A 21,106-nucleotide genomic window follows, 5' to 3' on the forward strand; every position below is an offset into this window, starting at 1 on the left:
ATTTATGCATCAAAATTTGATTCATTGCATATTTGTTGTTACTGAGTTTGAGCTGCAGTTGCACGCTGAAGAATCAATATACACTGATATTAGATTGTAGAAATTACAGTAAAACACTGTCAAATTGCATTAGAAATAAGGTGTAAAATTAAAAATTGTATATTACCATAATAGACAGTTAATTACCGTAAATCATGGAATTGTACACAACTTAAATTGTAAAAATATTTATTTAAATGTATGTAAAATTAATAGAGAAATACCATTAAGTGACAAAGACACAATTACCCTGAAAAACAGCAGGAATATTCAGTCTAAATAACAGTTTTTTTCCTGATATTTACATTTAAATTTACAGGACAAAATCCACTGGAAACAACACTGTAAAAAATGTCTGTAGGTTTTAGGGTGAAAAACTGTTAAACCATGACAGTAAAAGACGTAAAATGATAAATGAGTTAATTCAGTTTCAGTAACAATGAAACACTGTAAATGTATAAATCAGCCAAAACTGTATTTTTTACTGTTTAGTTTTTTTAAAAATACATTACTGTAAAATACTCTTTAATATGTATTTAATGTAATATATTTACAAGCATCACTGTCATTTTTGCATTTATCTTTTGTAAAAATATGTTTTCTCCCTGTTAAATGTACTAAACACCATATCTCTAACAGAAATATACTGTAATATTTAATGGTAAAATCTTTAATTTATGCGTTTTCATTTACAAAGTATTTTCTTGTCAATTATATGGCAGAACAGTGTTTCTTTTGACGGAAAAACTTTTATTTTTTACAGTAAAATATGGAATAAAATGACAATCTTAAACATGAAATCAACAGTGTTAATATCATTTTACCGTAATATTATAAAAAGCTGCACCGTATTTATTACGGTAAAGTTCTGGCAACCACAGCTGCTGGTTTTCACCATAGAAACAACAGGTTGTTACGGTACAAACAACAGGGTTTTTTACAGTGTAGATTACATTCATTTGTGCATCTGCAGCTCAAATTCACAAATAAATGTTCAATGAATTACATTCACATGCATGAATGAAGATGTATGAATCAGTGGTGAGGACTTGAGCCACAAAATTGACGACTTTTAGATTAAAATCAGACCTGGACGTGACCCAGTGACTCGTGACTCCACTTTGACCTGAAAACACTCGATAAGTTCCTCCGTGTCCTGCTGTGAGCTGTGGAACGTCTGTTGGTGTGTGTGTGTGTGTGTGTTGGTGTGTGTGTGTGTGTGTGTGTGTGTGTGTGTGCGTGTGTGTGTGTGGTTGCCGTATGTGGTTGCCGTGGTGATGTGATGCTCCTCCACATTCAGCCTGTTGATGGTTTTTTTGTTGCCGTTTGTCTTCTTGCACATCGTGTTGACCCCTTTTTTTATTTTGTTTTTATATATTTTGTAGAATTTTGTTGTGAGTTTTCCCGGATCGTTCTCATGCAACCAAGCTGTGTTTCACCTGTTAACGTTGTGTTTCTGTGGTTTTGTGGTCACCTCCCCCAGATTCAGATGCACCACCACCATGTGTCCCACCAGCCTGCTGCCTGTCTCCCCCTGTGACCCAGTGGCTGTCTCACCCTCTGACGCCCGTCTCTCTCTCTGTTGCAGATTAAGGTGGTGAACGCGTTCCGTAGCTCCCTGTACGCCGGGCTGGAGAGCCCAGAGTCCCGTAGTTCCATCCACAGCTTCATGGCCCATCCTGAGTTCGTCCCCCAGTCGGAGGAGGAGGCTCGCATCCCCACCATCGAGGAGAGCGGAGACGAGATCGAGGTGGAGGTGGAGGTGGACCCCCTCCTCAGCGCCTCCTCCGGGGCGGCGGGGGGAGGAGGAGAGCCGCCCAGCGCCTTCCCCCACAGCTGGGAGTCATCCATCTGAGCTCCTCCTCCTCCTCCTCCTCCCTCCTCTTCATCATCTGTCATGCCACCAACTGAACTGTCGCAGTGAGGAGGGAAGTCACTGCGTCTCCTCATCGCTTCACATCGTCTCCACCCTTCACTCATTCCTGCCACATTGTGTTTTTCATACTGACTGTGGCGTCGCTCTGCCTGTAAGTTTGTCCCTCCACCTCCTCCTCCACCTCCTCCACCTCCTCCTGCATCACTAGAGGGTGGAGCCCCGAGTCTCCACTGTGGAAGTCTTTGTCCATTCATGTATATTTTTTACTTGATGATCCTTTTAAAAAGCTTTTAAAACTTGGTTGGGTTCGATCTTTTTCTGCGGGGACTCGCAGCAGCAGCATGTCGTGTTCTGTGCTCGCTTCATTCCTGCGATTCTCGAAAAAACGGCACCGAACTTTTCAAAGAGTGCAGTGATTCTCATGTACATAACGCTTCTCTCCGCTCCTCTACACAGCTAACAGCCGGGTTTGGTGATCAGAAGATTTATAGGCAAATGCAAAAATGTTAACCCTTTGTTTGTTTTTTTGTTTTTAAAAACCTCTAAAGAATGTTAATTGATGGTTGATTCAAACTCCAGAGAATGTCACTACAGTCTCCAAGGTTCAACTGTTAAAAGAAACTGTTCTTCCCTTTATCGTGTCTGTATCTGTTGCTCTTTCTTTTATCAGCTGTGTTGCATGTGGAAGGACAGAATGTTTACTCCCCAAAAATATCCACCACGGCGGAGTCCTTCCTCCGGGGGTCCGACCTCATCTCATCCAGTCAGGGTTCTGGTTCTCTCCGCCCCTCCCCCCCCCCAAAGTACGTCCACAGTGTCGATAGGAAACGGGAGTGTGGTTCATGTTTCCCGCTCTAGTAGGATGCATGTTATGTTTCATTCGTGTTGAGTCGCATGATAACTTAGGAATGAATATTTGGGATTCTGTTTAGACGACCATATGTGTGTTTAGTCTGCAGCAGCGTCTGTTCAGAGCCGTTAACTTCCTGTCTGTCGGACCGAACGTCCTGTTGCAAACACAACCGGACAAAAACAGACTCATGGGTACTGTTCTCCACTAATAATCAGTCAGTGAGGTGTAGTCTGAATTTACTACCTCTCTGAGAGAGAAGATCAATCAAAGATCAAGTCGAAGTTCCTTTTAGTTTTCTTTATTATCAGACATCAGAATACACTGCCGAGGTACAGCGGACGAGAACTTTGTCCATTTCAAGGCTGCTGAAAAAAGGTGGCCCCAAGTCCAATGAAGCCCTCAGTCCTCTCTGCCTTTTTCTGTCTTTGATCATTTAATTTGAATGTTCCAGCACATACCCAACACATGGGCACGTTTCCTCCGGGAAAGATTAGCTGCTAAGTCTACTTTTTAACCTTTAAAGGAATTCAACCTATACTTGTTTATATTTCTGCTTCCAAACGCCTCTAGTGTCTGACAACTCCCAGATCCTACAGTGTGTTATTTCTGGTTTAAACCAGTTGTTACAGTTCTGATCTGAACAAAAGATCAGACTGGGGCCCTTTAATGAAAGACTTACATTAAAAGTAACATAAAATATACTACAGAGGCTATAAACTTGGTGGTTTCCTGCTAACGTGCATACTCGTGCAGGGAAAAGACGCTGGTGGTAATCTCCACTCACTTTGGACGAACTTTCCTGGCAGAGAGAACATTGATGAAATGAGGCCACAACATACGCTGAACGCCTTGATAGAAATGATTCAGAAAGGGGACCAGTAATTCTCATTTTCAGGTTAATTCTAGTCTTCTAGGTTTTTGATAGAACATATTTACATGCTCAGCTTGAAAAATCACCAATAAAAGCATCTAAACCTACACAATCGAACATGTTCCAGCTGGATTGTGATCCAAAATTAGTGATAATTAACAAAAATTGGCGACCAAGATCACAGGATTCCCTGATGTTAGCATGTAGCTACATGTAGCGGCGTATGTAATGGAGAAACTGACCACATGGCACCAACTGACGTTAGCTCCAACCGAGAGGAGAAAAACTTTTCTGCAGACAGTGTTCGAAAGAGTCACAATCAAAGTTTTTACTTTAACAGACCGCATTATTTTAAACTTTGGCCCCCTTTAATATCAACATCTGACACTAATCGTATCAGGAAATAAGGAAAAGCAGAATAGGTCCCCTTTAATTGGAATTTGAAACGTGAAACCAGGATACCTAACAGATGAAGGATATCATTAACTGTCTTAAAACGCTGACTTTTCTTGTGTTCTCACCACCTTCCTCCTCCTGACTGAGCAGCTCGTATTAGATGAGACTCCCTATGAACTATGACCAATAAAAAGTGACCATGACACTGTGAGGCGCCCCTCGCTAAACACTGCCCTAATCTAGTCAAAGTGTCATTCCAGTCAAAGCTGACCAAACGTTCAGTTCACATCTTTCCAAGCTGAACTCTACTGCCACAGGATGATCTGTTTTCTTCCCTTTTGTCCCTACAAAATAAAATCCAAAATGCTTGATTTATCCATTTTCCTCTACTTATTTAGATCTGGGTAGAAAGATCGCTCCAGCTTACCTTCACCTTTCCCCAGACACATCTTCGTTGAGTTCGTCCTGGTGGATCCTGAGGTGTTCCCAGACCAGATGGGATGTCTAATCCCTGCAGTGTGTTCAGGGTCTGATGGTAAACCATCTCAACTCCTTCCAGTCAGGGCTCAGGACCAACCAGTGTCCTGTGAGGAGCTACTGGCAGCTACCGGTCTGGTTTAACTGTGGTTGCTCCTGAAGGAGTCAGTGTAGATCAAAGCTGCTTAAAGTGGCAATAACGTCCCCCAGAAACACACGTTGTCTTTAATCCGGTCCAGAACTAGAGACACCATGCGAATGACGCAGGAATATCGTTCTGTCATAGAGCTGTTTGATAAAGTTGGCGCCGTTCACTGTTGAAGTGATTTGGAAAAACACTTTGGAAACCATTTTTGTTTGGATTAGGAGAAGAGGAGGAAGAATCCTTGAGTCTTTATCAGACATCAGGTCTGCAAACACGTGAATCCGATGTTCAAGGACTTTATAATAAGAGCGATCACACTAGAATAAATTCACGGGAACAAGCGTAAAGTTCGGGACGATGGAGCGACTTCAGTATCGATGAGTCTGTTTTGGGTCTCAGTGAAGGAAGTTCTGCTCCACTAAACAGGACTTTGATGATCTGAACAGATTTCTGGACCGTCTCTCTGTGTTTAAGACAAATCTTAGTACCAGGTCGGATGTTTTCGTTCCCACGTTTTTCCAGTTCCATCTGTCGGTCTGTGACATCACACAGCCAGCAGCAGAGAAGCTGTTTGACCATCATCATCATCACCATCGTCACGTCTCTCTGCTCTGCTGTGTTTAGATCGACAGGTCAATGTGGCGCCCACGCTGAGGTCAAAAGGGCAACTGATGATGTCACCAGTCGACCCGTAGAGTTAAATCCACTGTGCGCGCCCCCCCCCCCCCTCGCTGCCGCTCAGTACTTCCTGCCTGCCGTTGTCCGCAGATTAATGTCTTAAAAGAAGAAGGAATCATCTTCCAATCAGAAGCAGCGATGCGTGTAATCCCCTCTTAGTCCGACTAGCAGCCATCGACCTATCTATGAACTAGGACACGTTATTGAAGTAATGTGCTACTACTGCCATATTTCCTAATTTTTTTGTCATGACTAGGTTCTTCCTCTCCCCTCTGATGAGCTTTTTCTATGTAACTCAGAGCCATATTTTATAGGTTGTCTGTATTGTTTTTTATCTCATTGTTATCGAGGTTTCCTTTGGACTTTCTCACCCCCCTCCTCCCCCTGGCCCTTTACTCCAAACATGACCAAAAAGCAAGGAGAAAATCTTCAGTCGTCACTGCCGAACCAAGTTTAAAGGACCTCTACAATGTTTACATGAAAAGCAAGTGGGTGGCAGTTCGCCTGCGCTTCTCTCATCCGACCACTTCCCTTTCATTCCCTTGCTTTCCTGAATCTTAGAGTTACTATTTAACTAAATGGGGAATCTTTCTTGCATGGTTTTCATATAAAATTCAATGTTTTGCTCATTTTTTACAATTCTTCTGTATTTTTATATTAAGTACTTTTTAATATTTTGGAGATATATGAATATATATGTATAGGCTGAAGAGTTTGGTGACAGTGCAGTACATGAATGAGATGAATCTAACGTGGACTCTGTCTTTTTACAGCTCTCTAAATATTTATGCCACGTGTGTCGTCTTGGTCACCTGATGTTAGGGCTCAGAAACCTGCAGTGACTTGTTTACTTCCTGTCGGCCGTTCAATTGGAATCTCAACAATTTATTCTCATCAGCCCCCTTTTACATGAGTATATTCACTTGATCTAAGATGTTGTGACACACTACACGCTATGTGATTTTGCAGTTATCCAACTCCATTAGAGTTCAGCCAATGCAACGTGAATACAGCTAACTGTATCAAACATTAAATTGGAGTGTATAATTATTTATCCAACCTCTGGGTTTCTTTGTTTCTGTACTTTGAAGCTACAACGACTGATTTCTTTTGAACGAGTGGACTGATGCTGTTTTCCAACTGACTGTTGTCGGAGCTGACGACTTTAAAGAGGATCACAGCTGTGTCCCGCTTCAGGCTCCGCCTCTTTTTTGAAGGGGGGTGTGGCCTATGAAGGTGTGTTTCGTCCAATACGAGCTCCGACCCCTTGAGACGGACCAAAACTTGAGAAGAAGTAACCTGAGGACCAAAGCAGAGCCGGCCCAAATCATTAAACTAACCAATGAGTTGGTTTGAGCCCTCAAAGTCTTCAAAGTGGACTCTACAAACCTCCACAACCCCAACGTACATTCATCTGTTCTTCTTTTTGTTAAAGAGACCTAGTTCCTGTTTGCCAAAGGCATTTTAAGGCTAAGACTAAGACACTTTTATTGTTGGTCTATGGGTTCTGAGCTAAAAGGGAATCTGAGTTTTCACTGCATGATACGGCTCTACAGGTTTTGGTATCTGGTCTGCGAATGGTTGCCACGGCGATCTTGACTGATCGCCTCGACATCAACTTCAATTTGACGATTGATCAATCTTTTCATTGGCACAGAAGCAGCATTAACGAATCTGGCTGGTGTGAATAAAATAAAATGCAGCCACTGTTGACGCCAACGTCATTATTTAAACATCATTTATAAGTACAGACTGTTCTGTGTACAATAAAATCAATCAGTGTTTCAACTCCACCTTCTACCATCGCTGAGCTCATTTAAGAGCCTATAATAAAATTATTTTTAATTTTATAAATAAATAAATAAAAACTGTTAATTCTTCTGACCTTCCCAGAGACTGCAGATGGAAATTAGCTTTTAGCTAAAATCTGGCACAAGCCATCTTTTTACTCCACGTAATTAATTAACCTTGTACATGGTCCCTGTTTTAAATAAGCCAATAAACTAAACTAAACCCGTTCACACACACATTCATACTGGTGGCAGAGGCTATCCTTAACGCCACCTGCCACCATTGGGAATTTATTCACACACTGATAAACGCAGCATCGGGAGCAATTTGGGGTTCAGTATCTTGCTCAAGGATACTTCGACATGTAGGCTGCCATGGTCGGGGATTTAACCACCAACCTTCAAATCAATGGGTGACGGATCTGCCAACGGAGCCAAAGCCGTCTCCATAACGACAGGGCTACCTCCTTTTAGACAGACGCTGCATGGTTTGTCTTGGAGGAGCTAAAAGTGCCAATGAAAAGGGTCCTATTGGAACTGTGATCAACAAAAAACAGTTTCAGGAATGATCCACAGCTTTTGCTAATGGAAGACCAAAGAAAGTGCGGATCAAGTCGAGCCGTTCTGTGCAGTGAAAAAACGGCATTAGACCCAATCCCAACTGGTCCGACAGCAGGTTATGGTCTGAATCCAGCTCGTCCGGGGGTCTTACGTCGTGTTTTGATTGTTTGGGGCCAACTGAACCCATGGAGACCTCCGCCAACATTGGGGGCCCAATCAAAATGTAAACCCCCTTTGAGTTCCTACAATTAATGACTGTGAGCTGGAATAGCTTTACTTTAAAGTAATAGCTTCAAAGTTTTGGGGTTGCTTTGACTGAATCAAACATTAGGGCTACCGAACCTCAGTAGGCTTCTCTTAGGCACCGACCAAATTGCCTCCATAGCATTAAGAATGAAGAAATTCAAGTTTCGGCACCGGTATCAAACATTCCAACTGTTGACTCAACAATTCCCAATGATACTGTGTCGAAACCCTTTTTTTTGTACATTTAAACGTTTTCTTTCACTGATTTGACTGTTGCTGTCCATGTTTGGATACCAGGGGCTGGATGGGCCAAGGCCCCCCAAAACAAACCAGGCTCGGTGGCCCTGGACCTCAGGTTGGCTCGTCTAAATTGAGGCCAAAGAAGGAAAAGGACGCCACATTTTTGATCATGAACATTGAGACATTGAAGGAGGCGGAGCTTGTGACGGGACACAGCTGCAACTGTAGATGTCATCGCCATTTTATACCAACTACCAACTTCAGAAACATTTCCCGGGAAGAGAGCCGGACTGTTAAAGCGCTCGTGACATCACTTCCTCTTCCTGCCGTGTGTCCGTTGGTTGGAAATGAGACGCACTTTTTCCAAACGATGATGCGTTTTCTCTCTCTCTCTCTCTCTCTCTCTCTCTCTCTCTCTCTCTCTCTCTCTCTTTTGTTCAACTGCTGAATCTGACAGAACAGCTGTGCTCCTACAGTCAGTACAATGTAAATATTGTCATATAAGTGAATGAAGTGAACCTGCTGTCTGTGTCGGTGACAGGAAATGGGAGAGGGGGCAATCAGCCAATCATCACCCAGCAAAGCTTTAAGGATGTTCTGCCAAAGTCGTTTTCTCTTTGATTTTAAATCTTCTGCACAAGTTTGTTTTTTGGAAAGTTTGCAGTCACCTGACTCCCCTTCCTCCCGTCCTCCCTCCCTCCCTGCCGCCTGGATTAGATTGTCCCTCTGTTTGACTGGTTGGACTGGTTGGACTGGTTGCCCCTCACATCTCATGCCAGGCGCACAGCACAGCCGCTGCCGCCGCCATCGGAGACGCGGAGTTCACCAGATCTCAGTTTTCCAATAGGACTTGTGTACGGAAAAGGAACTCGCTTCTTCTTCTTCTCCAGTCATTGTTGCATTTTGACTGCTTCCTCTTCAGAGCACTGCCTTTTCTCAGAACAGCTTCCTGTTATCGGATCTAAAAGGAATTATTTGGAGAACCTTCACATCCACTTCAACATTCACAAATAATTAAAAAAAAATGATTCAAATGAACTGGAATACCACAGTTGGAAAAGTCATAACCACTCAACATATATATCTATATATTTATATATTATCTGTATGTATTTATATCTAGTATATATATGTATATATACATATTAGATATAAGTACATAGATATATATATATGTATATGGTTTCTCAGTTGAACTTCATTGCAAAAAAGACTGAAAAAGATTTGTTTTTCTGTAATTACTATGATACACAGTAATAGGCGTTGGTGTTATTTTTGTATAAACATAATATCATCTATGTGGCATGCATGACATATATACAAATTTGGTGGTTTAAAGCAATATGTCCAACCTGGTGCGATTGGTTCTGTCGTGTTCTGTGTAGCCTAAAGCCACTCTGTGCGAAAAGAGATAAAAAATCAAAAAAGAGAAACTGCATTTGGATAAAACTAACTGTTCAGTATATGTGTTCAATGTTCTGTGTTCTGCATGTTTTAGTATGGAATGAAACATCCCAAAATGTTGACTTGTTTTTACCAAATGAATCTCAAACACACGCCCCAAACACATGCAACATCACACAAACAGACACACACACACACACACACACACACTCTCATGTATTTGCACTGTGAGGTGAAACACACTGAGGAAATTAAAACTGTGTGACTTCTGATGGATGGATTGATGAAAGATGAACATTCTGTCTTTTTCTTTTCTTTTTTATTTCCCATCGTCTAATTTATCCAAAAATAACTTGTAACAGACATCCTCCCGTCCCAAAACACACACACACACACACACACACAAACGCTGAGATTTCCAGATTCTCCTGAACTCATCACCCACTCATCTGTGTGCAGTGAGAGCAGGAGGGAGACGGTTTAACAGTTAACAGGCCTGAATCCTTCAGGTCGGCTTCTGTTCTGCAGGTGTCATCATCTCACCGATCACATCCATTGATCTCCATCTTCCTTTTTATCCTCCTGCTTCTCTTTTCTCCAGCTGGAGGAGAAAATGAGGATAATGGAGTTTGTTGCTCACCTGTGAAAAGTCTGTTCATGTCAGATTTTATTCAGCACAGATAAATCCGAGTGTGTGTTCAGTTCTGTCAAGTCATAAGTACGGCTGCAATGAAGGACTTATCTATCGATCGATTCATTCTTCTTTCTTTTTTACAAACTGCAACCAGGGGCTCTAAAGTCTTTGGCAGCCACAGTTTTTGACAGAAGAAGCTGAAATTTGGCATAGAGATCAAATGCTTGTGTGGAAATATGTGTGTTTGTTTTCACGACATTTGGCTTAAAGGGGGCGTGGTAATGGGCGTGGCCTGTCCCTGAGAAGGTTCATTACTTTCAACGGTCTTGCACAAGATTAGGTGGAAAGGCTGCTGACCGAAAGACGAGCTGGTTGTCTGACTTCATGAAGAGGTGACTTCCTGTTTCCTTCAGCCACTTCAGCATCTTTCATAACTCATAAATCTTTCATTGTGTGTCCATCCAACAACTTCTGACTCCCAACTTCCAGATGCCAACAGACGCTCTAGTTACCTTTCTACCTTCTGGAACGTGTCAGAGCAGCATATTGGCTTTTCAAAATAAACTTCCATGTTCACAGAACTGGTTAAGATTACACTGTAAAACCAATTTGTTGGTGTCGATGCTGCGAAATAATTTTATGTCAAGACAACAAAGACAATAGAGACTCAAATGAATCTCACTATTTGACTCAATATTTCAAGTTGAAATTATTTTTTTGCACAAATATTTGTTGTATTGAAAAAGAACAACTTTGGGTTTTACAGTGTAGGCAACAAAGCTCCTTGGTTAGGAAGAAGAAGTGTTACCATAGTGACAGAGAACATAATGCATCTACATACCTGTTCATTTTCAGGTTACCTTGACTTGTGGTCACCAGTCTCATGGTCCAAAGTCAAGGTCTTTATATTTAATTTGTTGCTTTGACTGTAAAGTAATGACCAGGATGGTTTTACATTGGGAACATTGGGGAACTGACCAAAAATCAGGGTCTGATGAGCTGGGAGTGAGAACGGACTGGTGGACCCTTTAACAACCACAACTCTCTCTATCCGAGGCTTTATATTTAACTACCTGTCAGACTGTGTGTGTGTGTGTGTGTGTGTGTGTGTGTGTGTGTGTGTGTGCATTGATGCATGCTTGTATTTGGTCACAGTTATTTCGAATTCAAACGGATTGATCAATATACTGTTTTGTTTTGAGCATTTCAGAAAATATATGAACAATTAGCAACAGCTAATCTGTTATGTTGAGTTACCAGGTCAAAGAGACTTTACTGTTGAGTTCTTCATCTAGTTCAGTGATATTGAAGAGAAGGCAGAAATATCTGCAGCTGATAACTCCAAACAATCTAGATTGATGAATAGCACTAGAGGTAGGATGATAGGTGTTTATGGTTTAGGGTTAACTGTCCCTTTAATATGGCACAAAAATGATTGTTTTTTCATTCCCATCAGCCTCAGCTGCAGTTTGTGTTGATCTGCAAATGTAATGTAGACTAGGAAGCTGTTCAGACCTGGTTAACATGTTTCAGGGTGATCAGCTCTGGTTAGCTCTGCTCACACCTGCCGCTAAAATGCTTCTCTGTATGCTTGAGTGACCCTAACCGTAAGCCAACCCAACCCCTGAACCTAAACCTACCCTAACCCTAACTGAACCTAGCCCTAACCCACTTGTGATTAGATCTCACTGTCCAGCTCTTTATGTAAATGAACATGGAGTAAACACATTGCTAAAAGAGCAGTTGTTGCAATGTGCAGGAATGTCTGTAGTAAAATCCTACATAAATGTGAATTAGGGTTCACTTTATGAACCTCAGTATCAGGTTATTGTCTCCCAAAGGTCCTGGCAGGCCTTCGTAAGGGCTTACAGCGCACAGAGCTGTCACAGTGTCACATGATCACGGACTGTATGATGATGATATTACCATCCCAAACACAACAACCGCTGTCAGTGGTTTCTGTGACATGAGAAATACAGCAGCAGACAGTAATGGCTGCCTGGCTTTTTACATGAGCAGCACAGTGAGACCCCAAAGTGATAATACACACTTAAACACCTTTTTTTGAGCTGTAGACTAAATTATACATCTTTACTATCAGGAAACATATCCAGGCTGGTGTTAATGTAGACATTTCTTACCAAATGTTCAAAAATCAGCAGTTTATTAGTTGAAAATTCCCTTAACCCGCCCTCTATTGCTTTAAATCAGCCCTGTACCTACATAGAATCTACCTGAATGACAGAATAAAAGCGGTTCGCGGCACGAAGCAGAAACACTAAAAATATCTCGCATTTCATTCTACGTACAGAAACGATCACCGTTGTAAAAAATAAAAAAAGGCTGCAGTTTCGTTGAATTAAGGTTTCAAAACCACTGATCGAGGTTTAGGGAAACACTTTGTTGTTATAAAAGAGAGTTTAAAAAGTATATTAATGTATGTAAATACCGGAAGTGAATAGTTACAAGGACGTGACGACGTAGTTCGAAAGTGACATAGTTATGTTTAAATCGCGTCGTTTACTGGGACCCGTTCTCCTGGGTCAAAGTCTGGATTCTGTTCGTCCTCCCCCTCCCGCCCCGAGTTCAACTTCCAGGATTTATACTCATCCCAGTCATTCATCATGACTACGGCCACTAGAGGGCGCTGGAGAACAGTCTTAAACGTAAATATTTACGTATTTTGCTGTGAGAGCCGTCTCACTTTAACGTGTTCCAGGAAACACTCATGTACACACTAAGAGGAACCAGACCACCCGGACGTAGAGCCGGGTCACATGTTAATATCAAGGTTATTTTAGTTATTGAAATCTAACGAAATAACTAAAGCTAGAATTGAAAAAACATTTTCGTAAACTGAAATAAAAATAAAAACGAGAGTTTTTATAAAAACAATAACTAACTGAAACTGTATTTTGTGGCTCCAAAACTAACTAAAATTATAGTGAAAATGTCCTTCGTTTTCGTCTTTGTCAACTTTTTTCATCCGTAAACCTTTTTGGTTGATATGAAATCTATTTCATCTATCTGGTTTTATGACTTAATAAACTTATTGGGGCTGAGATGGATCAGACAAAGGAAATAAAGGAAACATTTATTGTGACCTTATTGAATCTGGACCCAACAAATACCCCATTACACAACAACTACAACTAATAAAAACTAAACTACAACTAATAAAAACTAAACTACAACTAATAAAAACTAAACTACAACTAATAAAAATTAAACTACAACTAATAAAAACTAAACTAAAACTAAGCGTTTTCCAAAAAAATTAAAACTAGCAAACTCACTCTAAAAACTCACTAAAACTAACTGAATTTGAAAACAAAAAATCACAACGGAATTAAAACTAATGAAAATCCAAAACTATTATAACCTTGGTACACACCACTAAAAGGAACTGACCAATTGCAGCCCAGACCAACTCTGAGGCTCCGTTTCCATGGTGACGGTCTGAACAGAAGACCTAAAGTGGCGTCTTGTCTTCACTTTTTATTCCTGGTTTATTCGAGTGTTTCCAGGAGTTAATCTGCTGATACGGTGATCTAAAGTGTGTGAATGTGATTGTATGCAGCCAGGCGGCATCACTTAAAGCCATAAGAGCATCTTTGGACATGTGGAAGTTTTCACGCCACACATTTTCATCAGCTACTCCTTCCACAAAGTTCTCCTCCATCACTAGATCTCCCAGGTCTCCTCCAAAGCCGTCTGGCTCCTCCCACCAATCGCTGCATCCAGAATGTGATGGAGGTAATTCCAGATCCTTCTCTGTTCACTAATACTATCTGTACATATCCTGGACATTTGGTGGAAAGACTCCTGTAAGTTTATTAGAGCTGCCAGAGCAGCTTGAAGGTCCCACCATGGAAATAATCCCACGTTTCTTTATTTCCTGTCCTGGAGCATGTATGTGACGTAAACACATACGTGACGTGAGCAGATCAGATCAGAGTTTTGTGTCTTGTCAGAGTAGACGACACGCTACGGAGGAGAGGATCTAAGTTTTACACTCTGGAGGCACATTTTAACGTTTTTAAGACCCAAAAACACCGTCACCGTCTAAACGAAAGGCTTCACATTAAATATTTAGTCGTTTTTACCTGCTAGCGTCCTGGTGTAGACGGGGCCTGAGTGTATCTGGAGCTCTCCACTGATCAGGTCACATGTTGATATTGATATCAGGTCTGAACAGAGCCGACATGGTCAATATTATGTTCCATAACTGACACATAACCTCAGTGTCTTCAGTCGTTCTGATTGGTCTGTGACACAAATACAACTTCCTGTGCTTCCCTAAATATGTGTGTGTGTGTGTGTGTGGGCTGCAGGTGAAGGTGTGTTTCCTCAGTGTGTGTGTGTGTGTGTGTGTTTCATCCTCCTCCTGTTTGCTTCAATCTATGCAACAGAATCCTCCAGTTTGGCTCCGAGTGCTTCATCTGGTTTCACTTCCTCCCTCACACTCTCACTGTCTCTCGTCTCTTTAGCTCCGTTTTTTAGTTTCCACTTCTTTCTACAAAGCAGAACCACAACACCTGTACACTGATGTATGTATGTGTGTGTGTGTGTGTGTATGTGTGTGTGTGTGTGTGTATGTGTGTGTGTGTGTGTGTGTGTGTGTGTGCGACAGGTGCACACGCGCTCATGTTGTTTTTATTTACTCTTTTGTAAGATATGATCATGTGGAATGCCTTTTGGTCTTAGTGTCATGTCGTTTGAACTTAAGCTGAACAAAAGATGATAATCAAGCAACTGAGTAAAAGTTGTTACATAAGTATATATATATAATATATAAATATATATAAATATATACAAATCTATATACATAAAATAAAGCCATTGGAATTTGAAATAAATCAGTGTGGATTTGTGATTATTTTTAGATTTGTTTATTATTTATTATTTTTGATTTATTTTTCTTCTTCTAGGTTCCGAATGAATGAACGGCTTCTACTGGGACAGCAAGGACTTCATTATTATTATTATTATTATTATTATTATTATTATTATTATTATTATTATTATTATCATTATTAACATTGCACTATAAACTGTGAGGCACACACTGTAAAAAATGTCTGTAGATTTTAGGGTGAAAAACTGTTAAACCATGATAGTAAAAGACGTAAAAATTAATTAATTCAGTTTCAGTAACAATGAAACACTGTAAATGTTTATATCAGACAATACAGAATTTTTTTTAAATTTTTTTTTTTTAAATACATTACTCCACTGTTAAATACTCGTGTTTGAGTACTACGTGTTTGTAGCAAAAATAAACTGTAATATATATACAACAATCATTTATGCATTTATTTTTTGTAAAACTACTTTTCCTCACTGTTAAATGTACTAAACACCATATCTCTAACAGAAATATACTGTAATATTTAATGGTAAAATCTTTAATTTATGCAGCATTTATAAAGTATTTTCTTGTCAATTATATGGCAGAACAGCGTTTCTTTTGATGGAAAAACTTTTTATTTATACGCTCAAATATGGAATAAAATGTCAATCTTAAAGGTGAAATCAACAGTATTAATATAATTTTACCATAATATTATAAAAAGTTGCTCCGTATTTATTACGGTAAAGTTCTGCTGGTTTTTACCATAAAAACTACAGTTGTGTTTTTTTACCTGAATGTGTCGAGATCAACAGTTTAAAGATTTTTTAGAACTTTTCTCCATTAAAACAGCCTCAAGTTTATGATGTAAGATAACCAAAAGTGGATCAATCCGCCAAAGGAAATAGTCCCATTTTCTTTTGTTTGAGTAACGTTTGTTAAAAACTACAGTTAACAACATTATTATAGAAATGATTAGGCAGGAACAGGAGAACAGGGACTTAATGATAACAACAATAATATATGATAAGAGTTTAATTTAAGAGCTGATATCTAACATGTTTTATTGATAATAACCAAAATCATGATCAATAAAACCATGTTAAATGTCTAGATATCAGCTCTCAAATTAAACTCTTATCAGATATTGTTGTTGTTATCATTATATTTGTCAAAACAAATGAACCTTTAGTTGAACCAGACATTAAAATGAACAAGAAACTGAAGAAAACAAGGAGGTCTAATATTTTTCCCATGACTGTATATGATTGTATTATTATTATTATTATTATTATTATTATTATTATTATTATTATTATTATTGATGAGTTTATGGAAGCATGATTGAATCAATCAATGTTGGGCTAATTTTAACTACTTAATATACTTTGATGTGGTTTCATTTCTAAGAATCCAAAAACTAAAGACTTGTTTTTCGTGTTAAATCTTGATCTGAAAAGTAACTAAAGTAAAAAGTACAATATCTGCCTCTAAAATGTAGTGGAGTAGAAGTATAAAGTTACGTAAAATGGAAATATTTAACCCTCTGGAGTCCATGAAACCACCTGAACATCACTTCTTCATGACGTGAAAACATAAATATGAAGCAACGTTGAGTCTCTCCATCAGCTTCCAAATAAAGTTCTGGCTTTAAACTCCATACCAGATTTATTTTGATGATATTCGTCCAAGTAAAACCAGAGATAATGTCAAATATATTTAGTATAAAAATATAGAACTAGATATTATCCTCATTTCACCTGTTATATGTTATATTTGTAGCCTGTGTTCATATTTTCAACATGTACATTTCTGTGTTTTGAAAAATAATTTTCAAGATCAGATTTTATGTTTTCCTTTGTTTCTTTTGGGTTCAAAATTTTGATCAAATAAGTCAAAGTTAAAGATTAATTATCAGGACATTTAGGTGAGGTAATGCTGAAAAAACTGATACCAACATGGGCGTGGTAAAACATTTTTAACAGATTATTTTTAACGCACATAATAGCCGAAGATTTCAGAGGGTTAATAAAACTAGTGCAAGTCTGTTAAAATAGTACTTGAGTAAATGTTGTTAGTGAACGGAGCCAGACTGGATCCTGGTTCAGAGATTCATGAGTCAGCATCGTCTGAATGTCTATTTCAACGTGTGTGTGTGTGTGTGTGTGTGTGTGTGTGTGTGTGTGTGTGTGTGTGGCCGTGTGTGGCCGTGTGTGGCCGTGCGTGTGTCATCTTACTCAATACTCATAAATATATATAATATTCATAATGTTTCAGTGTAAAAGCCGCTCTGTGAGATATGAAATGATCCAGTTGTTGAAACGAAGCTTCCTGTGTGTTTGATGCTCAGTGCAACACTGCCACCATGTGGCCACCAGGCTGCTCTGCACCACAGGACACTAGATGTGACTAGAGATGACTAGTGGTGACTAGTGGTGACTAGTGAAGACTAGTGGTGACTAGTGGAGACTAGTGGTGACTAGTGAAGACTAGTGGTGACTAGTGATGACTAGTGAAGACTAGTGGTGACTAGTGGAGACTAGTGGTGACTAGTGAAGACTAGTGGTGACTAGTGATGACTAGTGAAGACTAGTGGTGACTAGTGATGACTAGTGAAGACTAGTGGTGACTAGTGGAGACTAGAGATGACTAGTGGTGACTAGTGAAGACTAGTGGTGACTAGTGATGACTAGTGGTGACTAGTGATGACTAGTGAAGACTAGTGGTGACTAGTGAAGACTAGTGGTGACTAGTGATGACTAGTGAAGACTAGTGGTGACTAGTGAAGACTAGTGGTGACTAGTGGTGACTAGTGATCACTAGTGAAGACTAGTGGAGACTAGTGATGACTAGTGATGACTAGTGAAGACTAGTGATGACTAGTGATGACTAGTGATGACTAGTGAAGACTAGTGAAGACTAGTGATGACTAGTGGTGACTAGTGAAGACTAGTGAAGACTAGTGATGACTAGTGATGACTAGTGATGACTAGTGAAGACTAGTGAAGACTAGTGGTGACTAGAGATGACTAGTGGTGACTAGTGAAGACTAGTGAAGACTAGTGATGACTAGTGATGACTAGTGATGACTAGTGAAGACTAGTGAAGACTAGTGGTGACTAGTGGTGACTAGTGGTGACTAGTGAAGACTAGAGATGACTGGTGGTGACTAGTGAAGACTAGTGGTGACTAGTGGTGACTAGTGATGACTAGTGATGACTAGTGAAGACTAGTGAAGACTAGTGAAGACTAGTGATGACTAGTGGTGACTAGTGATGACTAGTGAAGACTAGTGATGACTAGTGATGACTAGTGAAGACTAGTGAAGACTAGTGATTACTAGTGAAGACTAGTGGTGACTAGTGGAGACTAGTGGTGACTAGTGGTGACTAGTGAAGACTAGAGATGACTGGTGGTGACTAGTGAAGACTAGTGGTGACTAGTGGTGACTAGTGAAGACTAGTGATGACTAGTGAAGACTAGTGGTGACTAGTGGTGACTAGTGAAGACTAGAGATGACTGGTGGTGACTAGTGAAGACTAGTGGAGACTAGTGGTGACTAGTGAAGACTAGTGGTGACTAGTGATGACTAGTGAAGACTAGTGAAGACTAGTGATGACTAGTGAAGACTAGTGGTGACTAGTGGAGACTAGTGGTGACTAGTGGTGACTAGTGAAGACTAGAGATGACTAGTGAAGACTAGTGGTGACTAGTGGAGACTAGTGGTGCCTAGTGGTGACTAGTGAGGACTAGAGATGACTGGTGGTGACTAGTGAAGACTAGTGGAGACTAGTGGTGACTAGTGAAGACTAGTGGTGACTAGTGATGACTAGTGAAGACTAGTGAAGACTAGTGATGACTAGTGAAGACTAGTGGTGACTAGTGGAGACTAGTGATGACTAGTGATGACTAGTGAAGACTAGTGAAGACTAGTGAAGACTAGTGATGACTAGTGGTGACTAGTGATGACTAGTGAAGACTAGTGATGACTAGTGATGACTAGTGAAGACTAGTGAAGACTAGTGATGACTAGTGGTGACTAGTGATGACTAGTGAAGACTAGTGATGACTAGTGATGACTAGTGATGACTAGTGAAGACTAGTGGTGACTAGTGATGACTAGTGATGACTAGTGATGACTAGTGATGACTAGTGAAGACTAGTGGTGACTAGTGAAGACAAGTGAAGACTAGTGATGACTAGTGAAGACTAGTGGAGACTAGTGATGACTAGTGATGACTAGTGAAGACTAGTGATGACTAGTGATGACTAGTGATGACTAGTGAAGACTAGTGAAGACTAGTGGTGACTAGTGAAGACTAGTGAAGACTAGTGATGACTAGTGATGACTAGTGATGACTAGTGAAGACTAGTGAAGACTAGTGGTGACTAGAGATGACTAGTGGTGACTAGTGAAGACTAGTGAAGACTAGTGGTGACTAGTGAAGACTAGTGATGACTAGTGATGACTAGTGAAGACTAGTGATGACTAGTGATGACTAGTGAAGACTAGTGGTGACTAGTGAAGACAAGTGAAGACTAGTGATGACTAGTGAAGACTAGTGATGACTAGTGAAGACTAGTGATGACTAGTAAAGACTAGAGATGACTAGTGATGACTAGTGATGACTAGTGAAGACTAGTGATGACTAGTGATGACTAGTGAAGACTAGTGGTGACTAGTGAAGACAAGTGAAGACTAGTGATGACTAGTGATGACTAGTGAAGACTAGTGAAGACTAGTGGTGACTAGTGAAGACTAGTGATGACTAGTGATGACTAGTGAAGACTAGTGGTGACTAGTGAAGACAAGTGGTGACTAGTGAAGACTAGTGATGACTAGTGAAGACTAGTGGTGACTAGTGAAGACAAGTGAAGACTAGTGATGACTAGTGATGATTAGTGAAGACTAGTGATGACTAGTGAAGACTAGTGGTGACTAGTGAAGACAAGTGAAGACTAGTGATGACTAGTGATGACTAGTGAAGACTAGTGATGATTAGTGAAGACTAGTGATGACTAGTGAAGACTAGTGATGACTAGTGAAGACTTGTGAAGACTAGTGATGACTAGTGATGACTAGTGAAGACTAGTGATGACTAGTGATGACTAGTGAAGACTAGTGGTGACTAGTGAAGACAAGTGGTGACTAGTGAAGACTAGTGATGACTAGTGAAGACTAGTGGTGACTAGTGAAGACAAGTGAAGACTAGTGATGACTAGTGATGATTAGTGAAGACTAGTGATGACTAGTGAAGACTAGTGGTGACTAGTGAAGACAAGTGAAGACTAGTGATGACTAGTGATGACTAGTGAAGACTAGTGATGATTAGTGAAGACTAGTGATGACTAGTGAAGACTAGTGATGACTAGTGAAGACTTGTGAAGACTAGTGATGACTAGTGATGACTAGTGAAGACTAGTGATGACTAGTGATGACTAGTGAAGACTAGTGGTGACTAGTGAAGACAAGTGAAGACTAGTGATGACTAGTGATGACTAGTGAAGACTAGTGAAGACTAGTGGTGACTAGTGAAGACTAGTGATGACTAGTGATGACTAGTGAAGACTAGTGATGACTAGTGGTGACTAGTGATGACTAGTGAAGACTAGTGAAGACTAGTGATGACTAGTGATGACTAGTGAAGACTAGTGATGAGTAGTGAAGACTAGTGAAGACTAGTGATGACTAGTGGTGACTAGTGATGACTAGTGAAGACTAGTGAAGACTAGTGGTGACTAGTGATGACTAGTGGTGACTAGTGATGACTAGTGGTGACTAGTGAAGACTAGTGGTGACTAGTGGATCTGGTCTCTTTCTTTGTTCAGGTCCTACTTACATCCAGGACCTTGTCAAACACCCTTGCTCACCCTCTCCGCTTCTAAGCGTCAGATGATGATGTACTATGTGTAAAGTATATGTAGCTATGCCATTCAGAGAGTCATACATTTCTTTATTTTGTTAACAGATCAACAGTCTGATATAATCCTTTATTGTTATTTATAAATAACTGTTTTTAAACTGCAGCGCTGAATTTAAGCAG

The 21,106-nt window shown here is 40.2% G+C and overlaps 1 protein-coding gene across 2 annotated transcripts in view; it reads left to right on the plus strand.

Moving 5' to 3' along the window:
- LOC131968840 (plasma membrane calcium-transporting ATPase 1-like) overlaps positions 1-12,355 on the plus strand; it is a 91,314-nt gene extending 78,959 nt beyond the window's left edge. For both annotated transcript variants that reach the window (XM_059329884.1, XM_059329883.1), the window contains one exon: positions 1,628-12,355. In XM_059329884.1, coding sequence (XP_059185867.1) covers positions 1,628-1,894 — 267 coding nt within the window. In that variant the 3' untranslated portion in view covers positions 1,895-12,355. The remainder of the gene's footprint in view (positions 1-1,627) is intronic.
- Positions 12,356-21,106: the final 8,751 nt, after the last annotated feature.

The sequence above is a fragment of the Centropristis striata genome, chromosome 3, assembly GCF_030273125.1.
Source record: "Centropristis striata isolate RG_2023a ecotype Rhode Island chromosome 3, C.striata_1.0, whole genome shotgun sequence".
Classification (NCBI taxonomy): Eukaryota; Metazoa; Chordata; class Actinopteri; order Perciformes; family Serranidae; genus Centropristis; species Centropristis striata.